At 37.1% G+C, this 12,994-nt stretch overlaps 4 protein-coding genes across 4 annotated transcripts; 2 read left to right on the top strand and 2 right to left on the bottom strand.

Moving 5' to 3' along the window:
* The first annotated feature begins 63 nt into the window (after positions 1-63).
* LOC114726604 (E3 ubiquitin-protein ligase At1g63170) lies at positions 64-3,400 on the top strand. Its single transcript, XM_028913238.1, has 5 exons — positions 64-1,042; positions 1,343-1,462; positions 1,776-1,908; positions 2,200-2,373; positions 2,840-3,400. Exons 1-5 carry the CDS (start codon positions 480-482, stop codon positions 3,002-3,004), a joined length of 1,155 nt encoding a protein of 384 aa, XP_028769071.1. The 5' UTR covers positions 64-479; the 3' UTR covers positions 3,005-3,400.
* A 1,582-nt stretch (positions 3,401-4,982) lies between these two features.
* On the bottom strand, positions 4,983-5,369 carry LOC114726612 (uncharacterized). The gene has a single exon (XM_028913249.1). It carries the CDS (start codon positions 5,367-5,369, stop codon positions 4,983-4,985), a length of 387 nt encoding a protein of 128 aa, XP_028769082.1.
* A 2,017-nt stretch (positions 5,370-7,386) lies between these two features.
* LOC114726646 (BON1-associated protein 2-like) lies at positions 7,387-8,175 on the bottom strand. Its single transcript, XM_028913309.1, has one exon. It carries the CDS (start codon positions 8,085-8,087, stop codon positions 7,533-7,535), a length of 555 nt encoding a protein of 184 aa, XP_028769142.1. The 5' UTR covers positions 8,088-8,175; the 3' UTR covers positions 7,387-7,532.
* A 421-nt stretch (positions 8,176-8,596) lies between these two features.
* LOC114726591 (E3 ubiquitin-protein ligase At1g63170-like) lies at positions 8,597-11,675 on the top strand. The gene is made up of 5 exons (XM_028913207.1): positions 8,597-9,278; positions 9,583-9,702; positions 10,014-10,146; positions 10,441-10,614; positions 11,241-11,675. The coding sequence occupies exons 1-5, from the start codon at positions 8,656-8,658 to the stop codon at positions 11,403-11,405; spliced, it is 1,215 nt and encodes a 404-aa protein (XP_028769040.1). The 5' UTR covers positions 8,597-8,655; the 3' UTR covers positions 11,406-11,675.
* Positions 11,676-12,994: the final 1,319 nt, after the last annotated feature.

Here is a 12,994-nt window from a genome sequence, read left to right as displayed (position 1 = left end):
AAAACGTAACGGATTTAACGGTAGCACTAGAGGCGTCTGTTACTGTTTTCCATTTTCCTTTGGGTGAACATTGTTTTCTCGTACAAAGCCACCCGCGCCCTTACAATCCCTTTTGTGTTTGTTTGTACCTTGGCATTGATGCCTTCGCAAACCAATTCAAAGTTTAAATTTGAAAACAAAATTACAAACAAGCACCGATTTTTCCAAAGATTCGATTCGATTCCATTTTTCCCAGATCCTTGAATTGATCCCAAGTTCAGAATCCTCAATCAATCACATTCAATTCAGCATCGTTCTTCATATAGCCTATTTGCTCAATCACACTTGCCTATCATCCATTCATATTTCGTATCAATCTCTGTTTCGTTTATTCAATTTGATCAAAACCTCCTCATATTTCTCGAATCTTTGAATCAGTTCGAGTTTTGAATTTCTGAATATTAGAGTAGCCAAATTTCTTTTCCGGGTGAATTTACATAATGTTAAGTACAACCTCGTTGCCGTCAGCTCTGCCAGATTCCGCCGTAGACCCCTCTCCCCTTCTTCCTTACTCCGTCTCCGATCAAGTGCTCCGACGGACGTCGGGGCCGTTACGGAGCGCGGCGCGGTTCTTCCGGCATGCTAGCGGGCGGCGGATGATGCTCCGGGAGACGTCGGTGCGAGTGCGGGAGAACGCGGCGGAGCAGCTGGAAGCGCGTCAGAGTAACTGGGCGTTCTCGAAGCCGGTGGTGATCCTGGATGTCGTTTGGAACTTGGCGTTTGTGATTAGCGGGATTGTCGTTTTGGGGCTGAGCGTTGAGGAGAAGCCTTCGGTGCCTTTGAGGGTGTGGATTTGTGGGTACTTGCTTCAAGGTGCGTTTCATTGTGTGCGTGTGACTCTTAGGTATAGACGATACATGCAAGCCCAAGCTCGTTCTGCGTCCGAAGAACGGTATGAGAATGGGATTTCTTGGGAAAGAGGTGTAGATTTTAATTCTAGTTCTGGGAGTGATATTGGCGATGCAAATGATTCAGCTGACGGACAGGATCAGGACGGATATAGGTACGCTACTACAAAACTGTAACTGAGTGTTGGATATTGCGTCGATAAGAAATCACTGGATGCCATTAAGTAAGATTGAGTTTGAGTCATGTGAATTGAAGGGAGGGGGGGAAATCATGTGGGAAGAACTAATCTCATTTGGAGTTGACGGTGCTTGAATTTGATTTAGTCTGTAGTATGAAATATGGATGACTAATTATCGCGGGAAAAAAAAGAAGAAGAAATTTGGCCTTTTAAAATGCGTACTGAACTTTTCCTGGCTCACCTTTTTTAAAAATGTATACGGTACTTCCGTTGCAGCATCAGAAAGCGCATGGAATCTGTAAATACCATGTTCTCATTCATATGGTGGCTTCTTGGATTTTATTGGATTACTACAGGAGGCCAGAGCTTGACCCAAGATGCCCCTCTGCTTTACTGGTTAGTCGGAAGTTGTTTAATTTTGTTCTTAATAAGTGACATGTGCTAGTCTAAACCTTCTGTACTTGTAATGAGCAATATAGGGTATAAATTAATGACGCCAAATAAACCACATTTTCCTGACAAGCAACCTGGCAAGTTTGACATTGATTTTAGGATAAGGATAGGAGTGTGTGAGAATAGCAAAAGTAGTCTAGTGATTAAAAAAAAATACAACTGCAACGGTCCAATAGGAATGGTATGGTCTATGAATTCTTTTCGCCGTCTTCCTTTTCCTGTTCTCAATCTAAAATTGCATGGTTGTGGTTTGCAGGCTTTGTATTACCTTCCTTGCTGTCGACATTGTAATTGTTTTGCTCTGCGTGGTTGTGGCATGCCTGGTTGGTATTGCTGTTTGCTGCTGTCTTCCATGCATACTTGCATTTTTGTCAGCGGTGGCGGATAAGGTGAATAAGCTTTTTAACCTTTTTTTATCTTGCTTATATTGTAATTATTTTTAAGATAATGAGGAGCTTAATACTTCTTTCCCTGTGGTTAACAAACAATCCATACATAACCCATGATTTAGAAATATGTTCACTTTGGTTTATTGAAGTGGCTATTTCAGTATGGAGCAAAATTATTTATTTATCATATTGGATTTTAGAAGACTTTAGTGGCTTCATAACTTAATGCTCCATATTTCATTAAGCACTCATCAGCACTAAACATGAAGTGACTTTTTAATGTGGGAGCAGGAAGGGGCAACCAAGGAAGAAATCAATCGGTTGCCGCAATACAAGTTCAGGAGAACTGATGAACATAAGCCTAATGTTGATGGTGATGATGCCGAAGCTTCATCTTGTAAAGGAATAATGACAGAATGTGACAGCGATTCACCAGCAGAACACGTTCTTCCCACGGAAGATGCAGTAAGCTTCCATTGCATTTATTACGAATGCGGAAGATGTGATCTGACCTACATAATCTTGCTTGAAAACACAAAACGCGCCATTTTCGCTCACTACTCCTTGAGTGCTCTAGCCTCCAGTTATTGTATTTAATGCTGGGGATATAGGATACTAAAGTATATTACATCATGGCGCTTAAAGATTCTTATGCTTAGCATGATGATTAAATTTTGAAATATATATATAAAATAAAAAATAGTATATTATATCGTCAAATATTTATGACAACTGCATTTCTATCAACCATGAAGATCGGATCTTATATCCCATGCAGTGATCTCAGATATCATGACTAATCTTGATCTTGTATGTTTGTGAATGTCCATGGTGTATCCGGACAGACGTAGAAAGGAGATGTGAGAGAATGACGAACAGAACAAATATGCCATGCATGATTTCTGACATGAATGTTTGTGATGGATAACAGGAGTGCTGCATCTGCCTGTGTCCCTATGAGGATGGGGCTGAGCTAAGAGAACTTCCCTGTACCCACCATTTCCACACGGACTGCATCGACAAGTGGTTGTACATCAACGCCAACTGCCCTCTCTGCAAGTTCAATGTTCATACTGGAAACCATTCGCAAGTTTGAATTGGAGAAGAGGATGCGTTTTCACATTAGATCATGTGCTTTTTCTCATGCATGCTCTAACCAGCATCATACTGGCACTTGTTCCTGCTATGTATGTGATTAAGATGAGTTTAATATGTAATACTTAGTATGGTTGTAATAATAAATTTAATTTAACGGTTAAAGTAGGAATGCATATGGATGCCTCATCTTATACTCTGGAGCGGAGGGTTTGTTGTGGAGAGTGTATATATGGGCTTGAAAGAATTACAGTGAGATCCTAAAAAAAGAAAATAATTACTAGCATCAATGACAAGTGAGCTGTTTTATTTATTACCTTGTAATTTGTCATTGTATGCTGCTCTATTGTTATTGGGACTTTTTAGTAATTATGTTTCTTATTTAGAATTTCATAGATATTCTGCCTATGGGCTTTGCTCTGCAGCTAGGTGCCAATGAATCAAATTTAAAGAAAGAGTTGGACGAGTTTCTCATATGTTGATGCTGCCTATGGAATCCCTTTTTCTTTAGGAGGGGGGAAGAATGGGCTTGTAGTCTAATGCGTAAAAGTTCTTTTATAAGTGAGAGGTTGTAAGTCTGATTTTATTTTCAAGTTATTAGTACCTATCCTTCTAATTTATATATTAAAAAAAATCATGTGATCTTGATTTCTTTTATTAGTTTCCATATGCTCTTGATGACATTTTAAGTTAAAATTCTCCCAAAAGCTTGTCCCGATTTATATTTTTGGAGTTTTTTTTTTGGGTCAGAATTTTAAGTTGGTTTCATCTTATTTTGACTTCGATAGTTTGGCTTTAGGAGTATTTCTAGCAAAAAATTTCCTTCTCTTTCCATCATACGTTTCTCTTTGCTTCGTATTTTTAGAATTTGATCAATTTTTAAGCTAAAAAGGTCTATTCAGGTCTAATTTCAATGACCTAAATTTATTTATTTATTTTTATTGTCTCAAAAATTTTCTAAATATTAAATTCAAAGTACATCTAAATTTTATAAAAACTATCTTAAAAGGTCCGAATTTGAGCAGGAAAAATGTTCCTTTTATTCCGGAAAGATTGATTGGATGGTTTAGGATCGATTTAAGAGTTTAATTAAATGTATACATAAGTAATGAAGTTAAGAAACCAAGTTATAATCAACAAAGTTATAAAATACTACCTCCGATCCTTAATATAAGACCTTGTTTGATTTTTATTTTGGTCTTAAATATAAAAAGCCAATCTACTTTGTTTCTCATATTTATGCATTTTTTTCCGAAAATAGTCTTTCTAATTATGATAGTTCTAGCCAATACACTTGATTAGCAATGATATTTTAAGAAAGATAACATATATTTATTACAAATAACTAACTTAATTTATTTTCTTAATCTCCTTAACTAAGTCAACTAATTTTTATAATTAGTACGAGAGGTAGTAACTAATTACAGGCGGGGTCTTTCATATGACTTCAAAGTAATCTGTGCACTATATTGAAGAATGTCTTATAAAATTAAAAACAAATATATGAAATACAAAAGAATAACCTAAAATTACTAATTAAGAAATGAATAGAAAACACAACACACTGTTAAATCAGACGAAGGAAAAAGAGGGAGAAGCTGAAGCTTAGTCATTGGGCAGGTGATCAGCGGGAAAAATTGGAGTATTTCTCCATCATTATTCTATACCTTGTACTTGTATATATATGTATAGACGTCATTATCAATGATAACACATGATGAAAAAGAAAGTAAAACCACAACTACGAATAGAAACAACAGTAAATACAAAGCAAGCATTAATAAGGAACTTATATTCTGAACTCGTTCAAACATGTACGCCAAGATGATTCCACCAAACAGGAATCCCCACGACGACCCCATTATTTGGAACATTCATATGATGATCGAAAGCCCCATAATTTTGCTTTCCCGAGCACTTTGAATCATCATCTTCTTGTTGTTCTTCTCCTTCCTTCTTCTTCTTCACTGAGAAACTGATCACCCCCCGCTTCTCCTTCCTTCCCAATTCCTCAGCCTATAATTCAACACCTCCGAACATGCCTCGTCCTTTGGCACCACATCCGAAATGGCTATTCTGGCCAACCCAATGGGTCGAACCAAACCTTTCGACGTCTTACACTGAACTTCGAATGTAATAGACTTTGCATGCAATGGCGCCTCCACCATCAACCTCTCGTTCCATGTAGTGCTGTGCCCTGAACTTAAGCTCTCTCCTCCTTGCTTCGCCATTTTCGTGGTCCAGCACTTTAACGACTCCGTCCGGACCACCACATACACGTCCTCCGTCACCGGTTTCTGAACGATGCAAAGGTTCTCTCCGGATATAACGGTGACCTCCAGACTCCGTGTCTTAATTGGGTCCATTCTCGGTCAGACCTGCAAGAAAATTGAAGTAGAAACTCGGAGAGTTATATATGTATATCTAAATATATGATGGATATGAAGAGTGTATATATGAAGGATATTTTGTGATGAAAATAAAGGAGGAGGGAGGAGGATTTATATAATGGGATTTCGGGAGAGAATCGTGAGAAAAGAGCCGTAAAGACGAAGCATAGGCATGGATTTGGTTTACTGGTAAGAAGCCAACAGTTGTTGCCCATAGCTAGTTTCTGACTCGGTCGCCTTTTCTGAGACACGGTTCTTAAATTTCTCCGAATTTTAATTTCTCCTCCTTGTCGCGTGGGGGAAGAATTTTCTGGGCATGTCTATAGTGAAATTTCGATTTCACTTTACGTGTTGCCGTGAAACTGAGTAATAAAACGAAAATACTGTTGTGATTTTAGTTTTAGATATGGAAAGAGCAAACAGTAGTGGAATAAGAATGATTTTTAAATTAACTTTCAGATGGAGATTTCTGGGGAAAGTGCCATGGCATATAGTACAAGGTAAGCAAATAGATAATTTATTTTAGATTATTGACTTTACGAAAGACCAGCGAAGTCAAGAGAAGAATATAATCTTGTTGCATACGTTAGACTATAATTGAAGGGTAGTGTTTCTTTTCTCGCAAATTTCCATAGAATTGTATAGCCATAGTGTGAATTTTCCATCATTTCGTGTATATGTTATGGGGTTTAGTTTCCACCGATGCTTCTTTGTAATTTTATAGGTTCTTTAAATTATAAGCACACAAGTACAACGCTGTTTCTCTCACAGCGAGGGCGAGGATTTTAAATTTCATAATGATAGTAAATCTCACAATGGACACGCATATGTAATGCATAGCATAACAATTTAAGATGTACTCGTACAATTTAGGGACACTTCGAGATAAATTGTTAGTGACTTACAAATAATACATCTTTCTGTAACTATATTGTTTGGTAATGTGACTTCAAAATAATGTTCAAATCTGAAGTAGTTGGTAATGTAAAAGGATATATTTTCCTTATGTAAAACAGAATTTTGAAAGTCTGGAATTTTGGATTTTTTTTATTAATAATTCTGTACCTAATATGTTTCCTTTTCAAATTTCACAAATCTTTTATTCAAATGTTAGAACTTAGAACTATAAAATATTCACTGGATCATCTATTCACGCTTCATCTTTCACCTTATTACTTGCTGACCTTGAAAAAAAAATCAAGTTTATAGATGAAAAAAATAAAGTCGTTACATATAATTGTGAAGTTTTGTTTTGTATGAAAATCTAACTCACGTAGTTACACAATTTCAAAAAATCTAGTGTGTTCTTTTTTTTTTTTTGGTAATGTATTAACTTTAATTTGGTATAATATTTTTTTTTTTAAAAAAATGGAGAGGTGGGGCAGGAGAGCGCTCTGCCTCCTTAATCCTTATGGGACACGCTTTTGATTTATTCAAAGACATATGAAAAGTTAAACTTGGCTTTCAACTCAAACACAAAGAAAAGTCAACCTTCGAGTGGTAATACCACTTTGTCCAATGCCGTAAATATCTCTTACTATCAATTAATAAACGGCTAAACGCTGGCAACAACCGCCCCTTTGCATAACTAATTTTCTTATTTGAATTTACAACTTGACTCCTCTGCTATTTTATTCTTCTTCTTCTTCTGTTTTACTATCATTTTGTAGTATTGACCGTGAATTACTGCTTATAATATAAGAACCAGTTGATTAATTTAAAAAAATTAAAAAAATCATTAAATTATTTTAAAATATTTATATTTATTGTTTTTCTTTCAAATAATAACTTTTGTAATTTCTCCAAATTAATCAATTATGTCTTATATTAAAGATAAAAAGTGGTAAAAAAAATATTTGTATCATGACACTCAGCCACATGGTTTAAAGGGAATTGAATTATGAATTGAAGAGGTTACTTTGAATTTAGTTTGGCGACTCGTAGATATACGAAGGATGAAATTACCCCCCTCAATTAATTAACTTCAACCAAGTTCAATTAATCCAATATTTGCTATAATTTTTTTGGTTTGGCCAATACAATATAATTCCTGTATATGATTGAAAAAATACAAACTTTTCGGATCAAATCAACTAAAAATGAAAGAAAGTGATAGTGCTACTATATCTTGATTCTTGGTCAAACAGGAATGCCCGGGTGGCTCCAGGAAACAGGAATTCCAGTGACGATTCCACTGTTTCCCCTTAATTTCATCTGCTGATGATGATCCATCCCACTCCCAAATGCACCACAAGAACCCGCCATTATTCCCAGCTTTTCTTCTTCTTCTTCATTCTTCAGCTTGACTGAGAAATTGATGACCCCACTTCTCCTTCCATCCCAATTCCTCAGCCTGTAACTCAGCATCTCCGAACATTTCTGTTCCTTTGGCATCACATCCCCAGTCGCTATTCTTGCCAGCCCAACGGATCTAACCACACCTTTTGACGTCTTGCTCAGAACTTCCAACGTCATAGACTCTGCATGCCATGGCATTTCCACCGTCAAATTCTCGTTCCATAAAGTGCTCACGCTCCCCGCTTCTTGCTTCGCCATTTTCGTGCTCCAACACTTAACGGACCCTGCACGAACCACGACGCACATATTCGCCGTCACCGGATTCCGATCATCAGTGCAGAGGTTCTCACCGGATATGATTCTGACCTCCAGGGTACGTGTCCTGATTGGCTCCATATTTCGGTCAAACACAGGAAGAAAATTTAGGAAGAAACTGATGGAGAAGAGAGGAATTAATTTACACGAGCGTCAGAAAGAGGTAGAGATTTTGGGATGAAAGTGAAGGAGGAAGGTTTGGTTTATATATATAAAGGAGGTTCGTGGGGAGAACCGCGTAATTGGGACATGCATAGTTGGAAAGGGAGACTACCGAGCAGGTTCACATGGTTTGGTCTATAAAATGAAAACGCAGGGCGACGCGCTGCCAGGGCATTGACCCCTTTTTGTTCATACCGACGCATCGCAGTTTCATGTGCAACTATTATCAAATTTCTTGGAAATTTATTCACAAACGGTTTTGGTTTGTAAGGTCTTAGGCTAACTGTGCGTGGCTAGGCAGAGGAAGTTTCAACGAAGTTAATGACATAATACATGTACTATATATTATTGACGTCAAAGTTAATTAAACACATGCGGCCTTCATGTTATAGTATTTTCTATCCTCATGATCAGCAAACAAACAAAAACAAAAAGAGATTCTCGTTAACACAGCGGCTCAGGTTTTAGTGTCATTATCTCGCTACATATGCTTCTGCACCAACACTCTTTTCCTTTTGACTTTGAATTTTCCACAACTTCTTTGCATATGTTAAGTACAACCTCGTTGCCGTCAGCTCTGCCCGATTCCGCCGTAGAGCCCTCCCCCCTTCTTCGTTACTCCGTCTCCGATCAAGAACTCCGACGGACGTCGGGGCCGTTATGGAGCGCCGCGAGGTTCTTCGGGCATGCTAGCGGGCGGCGGATGATGCTCCGGGAGACGTCGGTGCGGGTGCGAGAGAACGCGGCGGAGCAGCTGGAAGCGCGTCAGAGTAACTGGGCGTTCTCGAAGCCGGTGGTGATCCTGGATGTCGTTTGGAACTTGGCGTTTGTGATTAGCGGGATTGTCGTTTTGGGGCTGAGCGTTGAGGAGAAGCCTTCGGTGCCTTTGAGGGTGTGGATTTGTGGGTACTTGCTTCAAGATGCGTTTCATTGTGTGCGTGTGACTCTTAAGTATAGACGATACATGCAAGCCCAAGCTCGTTCTGCGTCCGAAGAACGGTATGAGAATGGGATTTCTTGGGAAAGAGGTGTAGATTTTAATTCTAGTTCTGGGAGTGATATTGGCGATGCAAATGATTCAGCTGACGAACAGGATCAGGACGGATATAGGTACGCTACTACAAAACTGTAACTGAGTGTTGGATATTGCGTCGATAAGAAATCACTGGATGGCATTAAGTAAGACTTTGAGTTTGAGTCATGTGAATTGAGGGGGGGGGGGGGGAATCATGTGGGAAGAACTAATCTCATTTGGAGTTGATGGTGCTTGGATTTGATTTAGTCTGTAGTATGAAATATGGATGATTAATTATCGCGGGGAAAAAAGAAAAATAGAAAGTTGGCATTTTAAAATGCATACTGAACTTTTCCTGGCTCACCTTTTTTAAAAATGTATACGGTACTTCCGTTGCAGCATCAGGAAGCGCATGGAATCTGTAAATACCATGTTCTCATTCATATGGTGGCTTCTTGGATTTTATTGGATTACTACAGGAGGCCAGAGCTTGACCCAAGATGCCCCTCTGCTTTACTGGTTAGTCGGAAGTTGTTTAATTTTGTTCTTAATAAGTGACGTGTGCTAGTCTAAACCTTCTATACTTGTAATGAGCAATATAGGGTATAAATTAATGACGCCAAATAAACCACATTTTCCTGACAAGCAACCTGGCAAGTTTGACATTGATTTTAGGATAAGAATAGGAGTGTGTGAGAATAGCTAAAGTAGTCTAGTGATTAAAAAAATACAACTGCAACTGTCCAACAGGAATGGTATGGTATATGAATTCTTTTAGCCGTCTTCCTTTTCCTGTTCTCAATCTAAGATTGCATGGTTGTGGTTTGCAGGCTTTGTATTACCTTCCTTGCTATCGACATTGTAATTGTTTTGATCTGCGTGGTTGTGGCATGCCTGGTTGGTATTGCTGTTTGCTTCTGTCTTCCATGCATACTTGCATTTTTGTCAGCGGTGGCGGATAAGGTGAATAAGCTTTTTAACCTTTTTTATCTTGCTTATATTGTAATTATTTTTAATTAAGATAATGAGGAGCTTAATGCTTCTTTCCCTGTGGTTAGCAAACACTCCATACATAGCCCATGATTTAGTACTATGTTCACTTTGGTTTATTGAAGCGGCTATTTCAGTATGGAGCAAAATTATTTATTTATCATATTGATTTTTAGAAGACTTTAGTGGCCTCATAACTTAAGGTTCCGTATTTCATTAAGCACTCATCAGCAGTAAACATGAAGTGACTTTTTAATGTGGGAGCAGGAAGGGGCAACCAAGGAAGAAATCAATCGGTTGCCGAAATACAAGTTCAGGAGAGCTGATGAAAATAAGCCTAATGTTGATGGTGATGATGCCGAAGCTTCATCTTGTAAAGGAATAATGACAGAATGTGACAGCGATTCACCAGCAGAACACGTTCTTCCCACAGAAGATTCAGTAAGCTTCCATTGCATTTATTACGAATGGGGAAGATATGATCTGACCTACATAATCATGCTTGAAAACACAAACACGCCATTTTCGCTAAATACTCCTTGAGTGCTCTAGCCTCCAGTTATTGTATTTAATGCTCGGGATATTGGATACTAAAGTATATTACATCATGGCGCTTAAAGATTCTCATGCTTAGCATATTGATTAAATTTTGAAATATATATACATATATATATGAAAGAAAAATTTGTATATTATCAATGTCAACTACGGTCAAATATTTAAGACAACTGCATTTCTATCAACCATGAAGATCATAAGCATTGCAGTATATCAGACCTTATATCCCATGCAATGATCTCAGATATCATGACTAGTCTTGATCTTGTATGTTTATGAAAGTGAATGTACATGGTGTATTCAGAGAGACGTGGAAAGGAGATGATGAATGCAATTATGAGATGTAAACATCTTAAAGAATCACATTCTTTTATGTCACTTTCTCTTTGAAAGTAGGAGTACATGAATAGTAGAGAATGTAGTTTAATGTATATCATGAGATGTGAGAGAATGACGAACAGAACAAATATGCCATGATTTCTGACATGAATGTTTCTGATGGATGGCAGGAGTGCTGCATCTGCCTGTGTCCCTATGAGGATGGGGCTGAGCTAAGAGAACTTCCCTGTACCCACCATTTCCACACGGACTGCATCGACAAGTGGTTGTACATCAACGCCAACTGCCCTCTCTGCAAATTCAATGTTCATACTGGAGACCATTCGCAAGTTTGAATTGGAAAAGAGGATGCGTTTTCACATTAGATCATGTGCTTTTTTCCATGCATGCTCTCACCAGCATCATACTGGCACTTGTTCCTGCTATGTATGTGATTAAGATGAGTTTAATATGTAATACTTAGTATGATTGTAATAATAAATTTAATTTAACGGTTAAAGTAGGAATGCATATGGATGCCTCATCTTATACTCTGGAGTTGAGGGTTTGTTGTGGAGAGTGCATATATGGGCTTGGGAGAATTACAATGAGATTCTAAAGAAAGAAAATAATTACCAACATCAGTGATAAGTGAGTAGTTATCATTTATTATCTTGTAATTTGTCATTGCATGCTGCTCTGTTATCATTGAGACTTTTTAGTAATTATGTTTTCCACTTGGAATTTCATGGATATTCTCCCTATGGGCTTTGTTCTGTAGCCAAGTGCTAATTAATCAAATTTAAAGAAAGAGTTGGACGAGTTTCTCATATGTTGACGCTTCTCCTATTTAATCCCTTTTTGTTTAGGAGTGGAGAAGAAAGGGCTTGTAGTCTAATGCATAAAAATTCTTTTATAAGTGAGAGGTTGTAAGTCGGATTTTGTTCTCAAGTTATTAGTGCCTATCCTTCTAATTTATATATTAAAAAAAAATCATGTGATTTTGATTTCTTTTATTGTAATGGGAGGCAAGTAATTTCCATATGCTCATGATGACGTTTTAAGTTAAAATTCTCCCAACATCTTGTCCCGATTTATATTACTGGAGGTTTTTTTGGGTCAGAATTTTAAGTTGGTTTCATCTTATTTTGACTCCAATAGTTTCGCTTTGGGAGTATTTCTATCCGAAGATTTCCCCCTCTTTTCAGCATATGTTTCTCTTTGCTTCGTATTTTTAGACTTTAATTTGATCAATTTTTAAGGTAAAAAAGTCTATTCAGGTCTAATTTTAATGACATAAATTTATTTATTTTTATTGTTTCAAAAATATTTTTCTAAATATTAAATTCAAAACACATCTAAATTTTATACAAACTATCTTAAGAGGTCCGAATTTGAGCAGAAAAATGTTCCTTTTATCCTGGAAAGATTGATTGGACGGTTTAGGATCGATTTAGGCTATGTTTGGATTACTGTTTAGCCTAGACAATGCATCTTCAAAAGCGTAAGATGTGGGTTGGAGAGTTATTTGAAGAAAAAAGGTTGTTTAGGATGGCGTTTTGTTCCATTGCCACCGCAGCTTCAAACTGACTTTTATTCAATAGAACTTTTCCTTGCTTTTGCCTTTAGCTCCGTTACAGTGAGTAGGACCCACTAATTTTTTTTACCTTCGTGTCCCTCGTTGGCAATCCCTCTGTAGGCCAACTCCTTACCAACACTAAGCAACACATTTATATTTATTATTATTATTTTTAATTTATCCATTATATATATTTAATTAATTATCTACAATGTGTTTTTAAATTTTTCTTGGTAACACATATTTTTATTTTATAATTCCATAAATAAACTATTTTTATTTTATCATAATAATTTTATGCATTTTTTTAACTACTATCACATTAAAAACACAAAATATCAAACATTACTATTTAATAAAGTTCAT

The sequence above is a fragment of the Neltuma alba genome, unplaced genomic scaffold (assembly GCF_004799145.2).
Source record: "Neltuma alba isolate B1F8T4 unplaced genomic scaffold, ASM479914v2 tig00012396_pilon, whole genome shotgun sequence".
Lineage (NCBI taxonomy): Eukaryota > Viridiplantae > Streptophyta > Magnoliopsida > Fabales > Fabaceae > Neltuma > Neltuma alba.
This window is presented reverse-complemented; position numbering and strand designations above follow the sequence as displayed.

What these genes read in the sequence shown, in the direction of transcription:
- LOC114726604 (XM_028913238.1), top strand. Translation starts at nt 480, where the DNA reads ATGTTAAGTACAACCTCGTTGCCGTCAGCTCTGCCAGATTCCGCCGTA. An exon ending in GATGCCCCTCTGCTTTACTG is followed by an intron (nt 1,463 to 1,775) that starts GTTAGTCGGAAG and finishes TGTGGTTTGCAG; the next exon opens with GCTTTGTATTACCTTCCTTG. An exon ending in TGTCAGCGGTGGCGGATAAG is followed by an intron (nt 1,909 to 2,199) that starts GTGAATAAGCTT and finishes ATGTGGGAGCAG; the next exon opens with GAAGGGGCAACCAAGGAAGA.
- LOC114726612 (XM_028913249.1), bottom strand. Translation starts at nt 5,369, where the DNA reads ATGGACCCAATTAAGACACGGAGTCTGGAGGTCACCGTTATATCCGGA.
- LOC114726646 (XM_028913309.1), bottom strand. Translation starts at nt 8,087, where the DNA reads ATGGAGCCAATCAGGACACGTACCCTGGAGGTCAGAATCATATCCGGT.
- LOC114726591 (XM_028913207.1), top strand. Translation starts at nt 8,656, where the DNA reads ATGCTTCTGCACCAACACTCTTTTCCTTTTGACTTTGAATTTTCCACA. An exon ending in CAGGATCAGGACGGATATAG is followed by an intron (nt 9,279 to 9,582) that starts GTACGCTACTAC and finishes CTTCCGTTGCAG; the next exon opens with CATCAGGAAGCGCATGGAAT. An exon ending in TTCTTCCCACAGAAGATTCA is followed by an intron (nt 10,615 to 11,240) that starts GTAAGCTTCCAT and finishes GATGGATGGCAG; the next exon opens with GAGTGCTGCATCTGCCTGTG.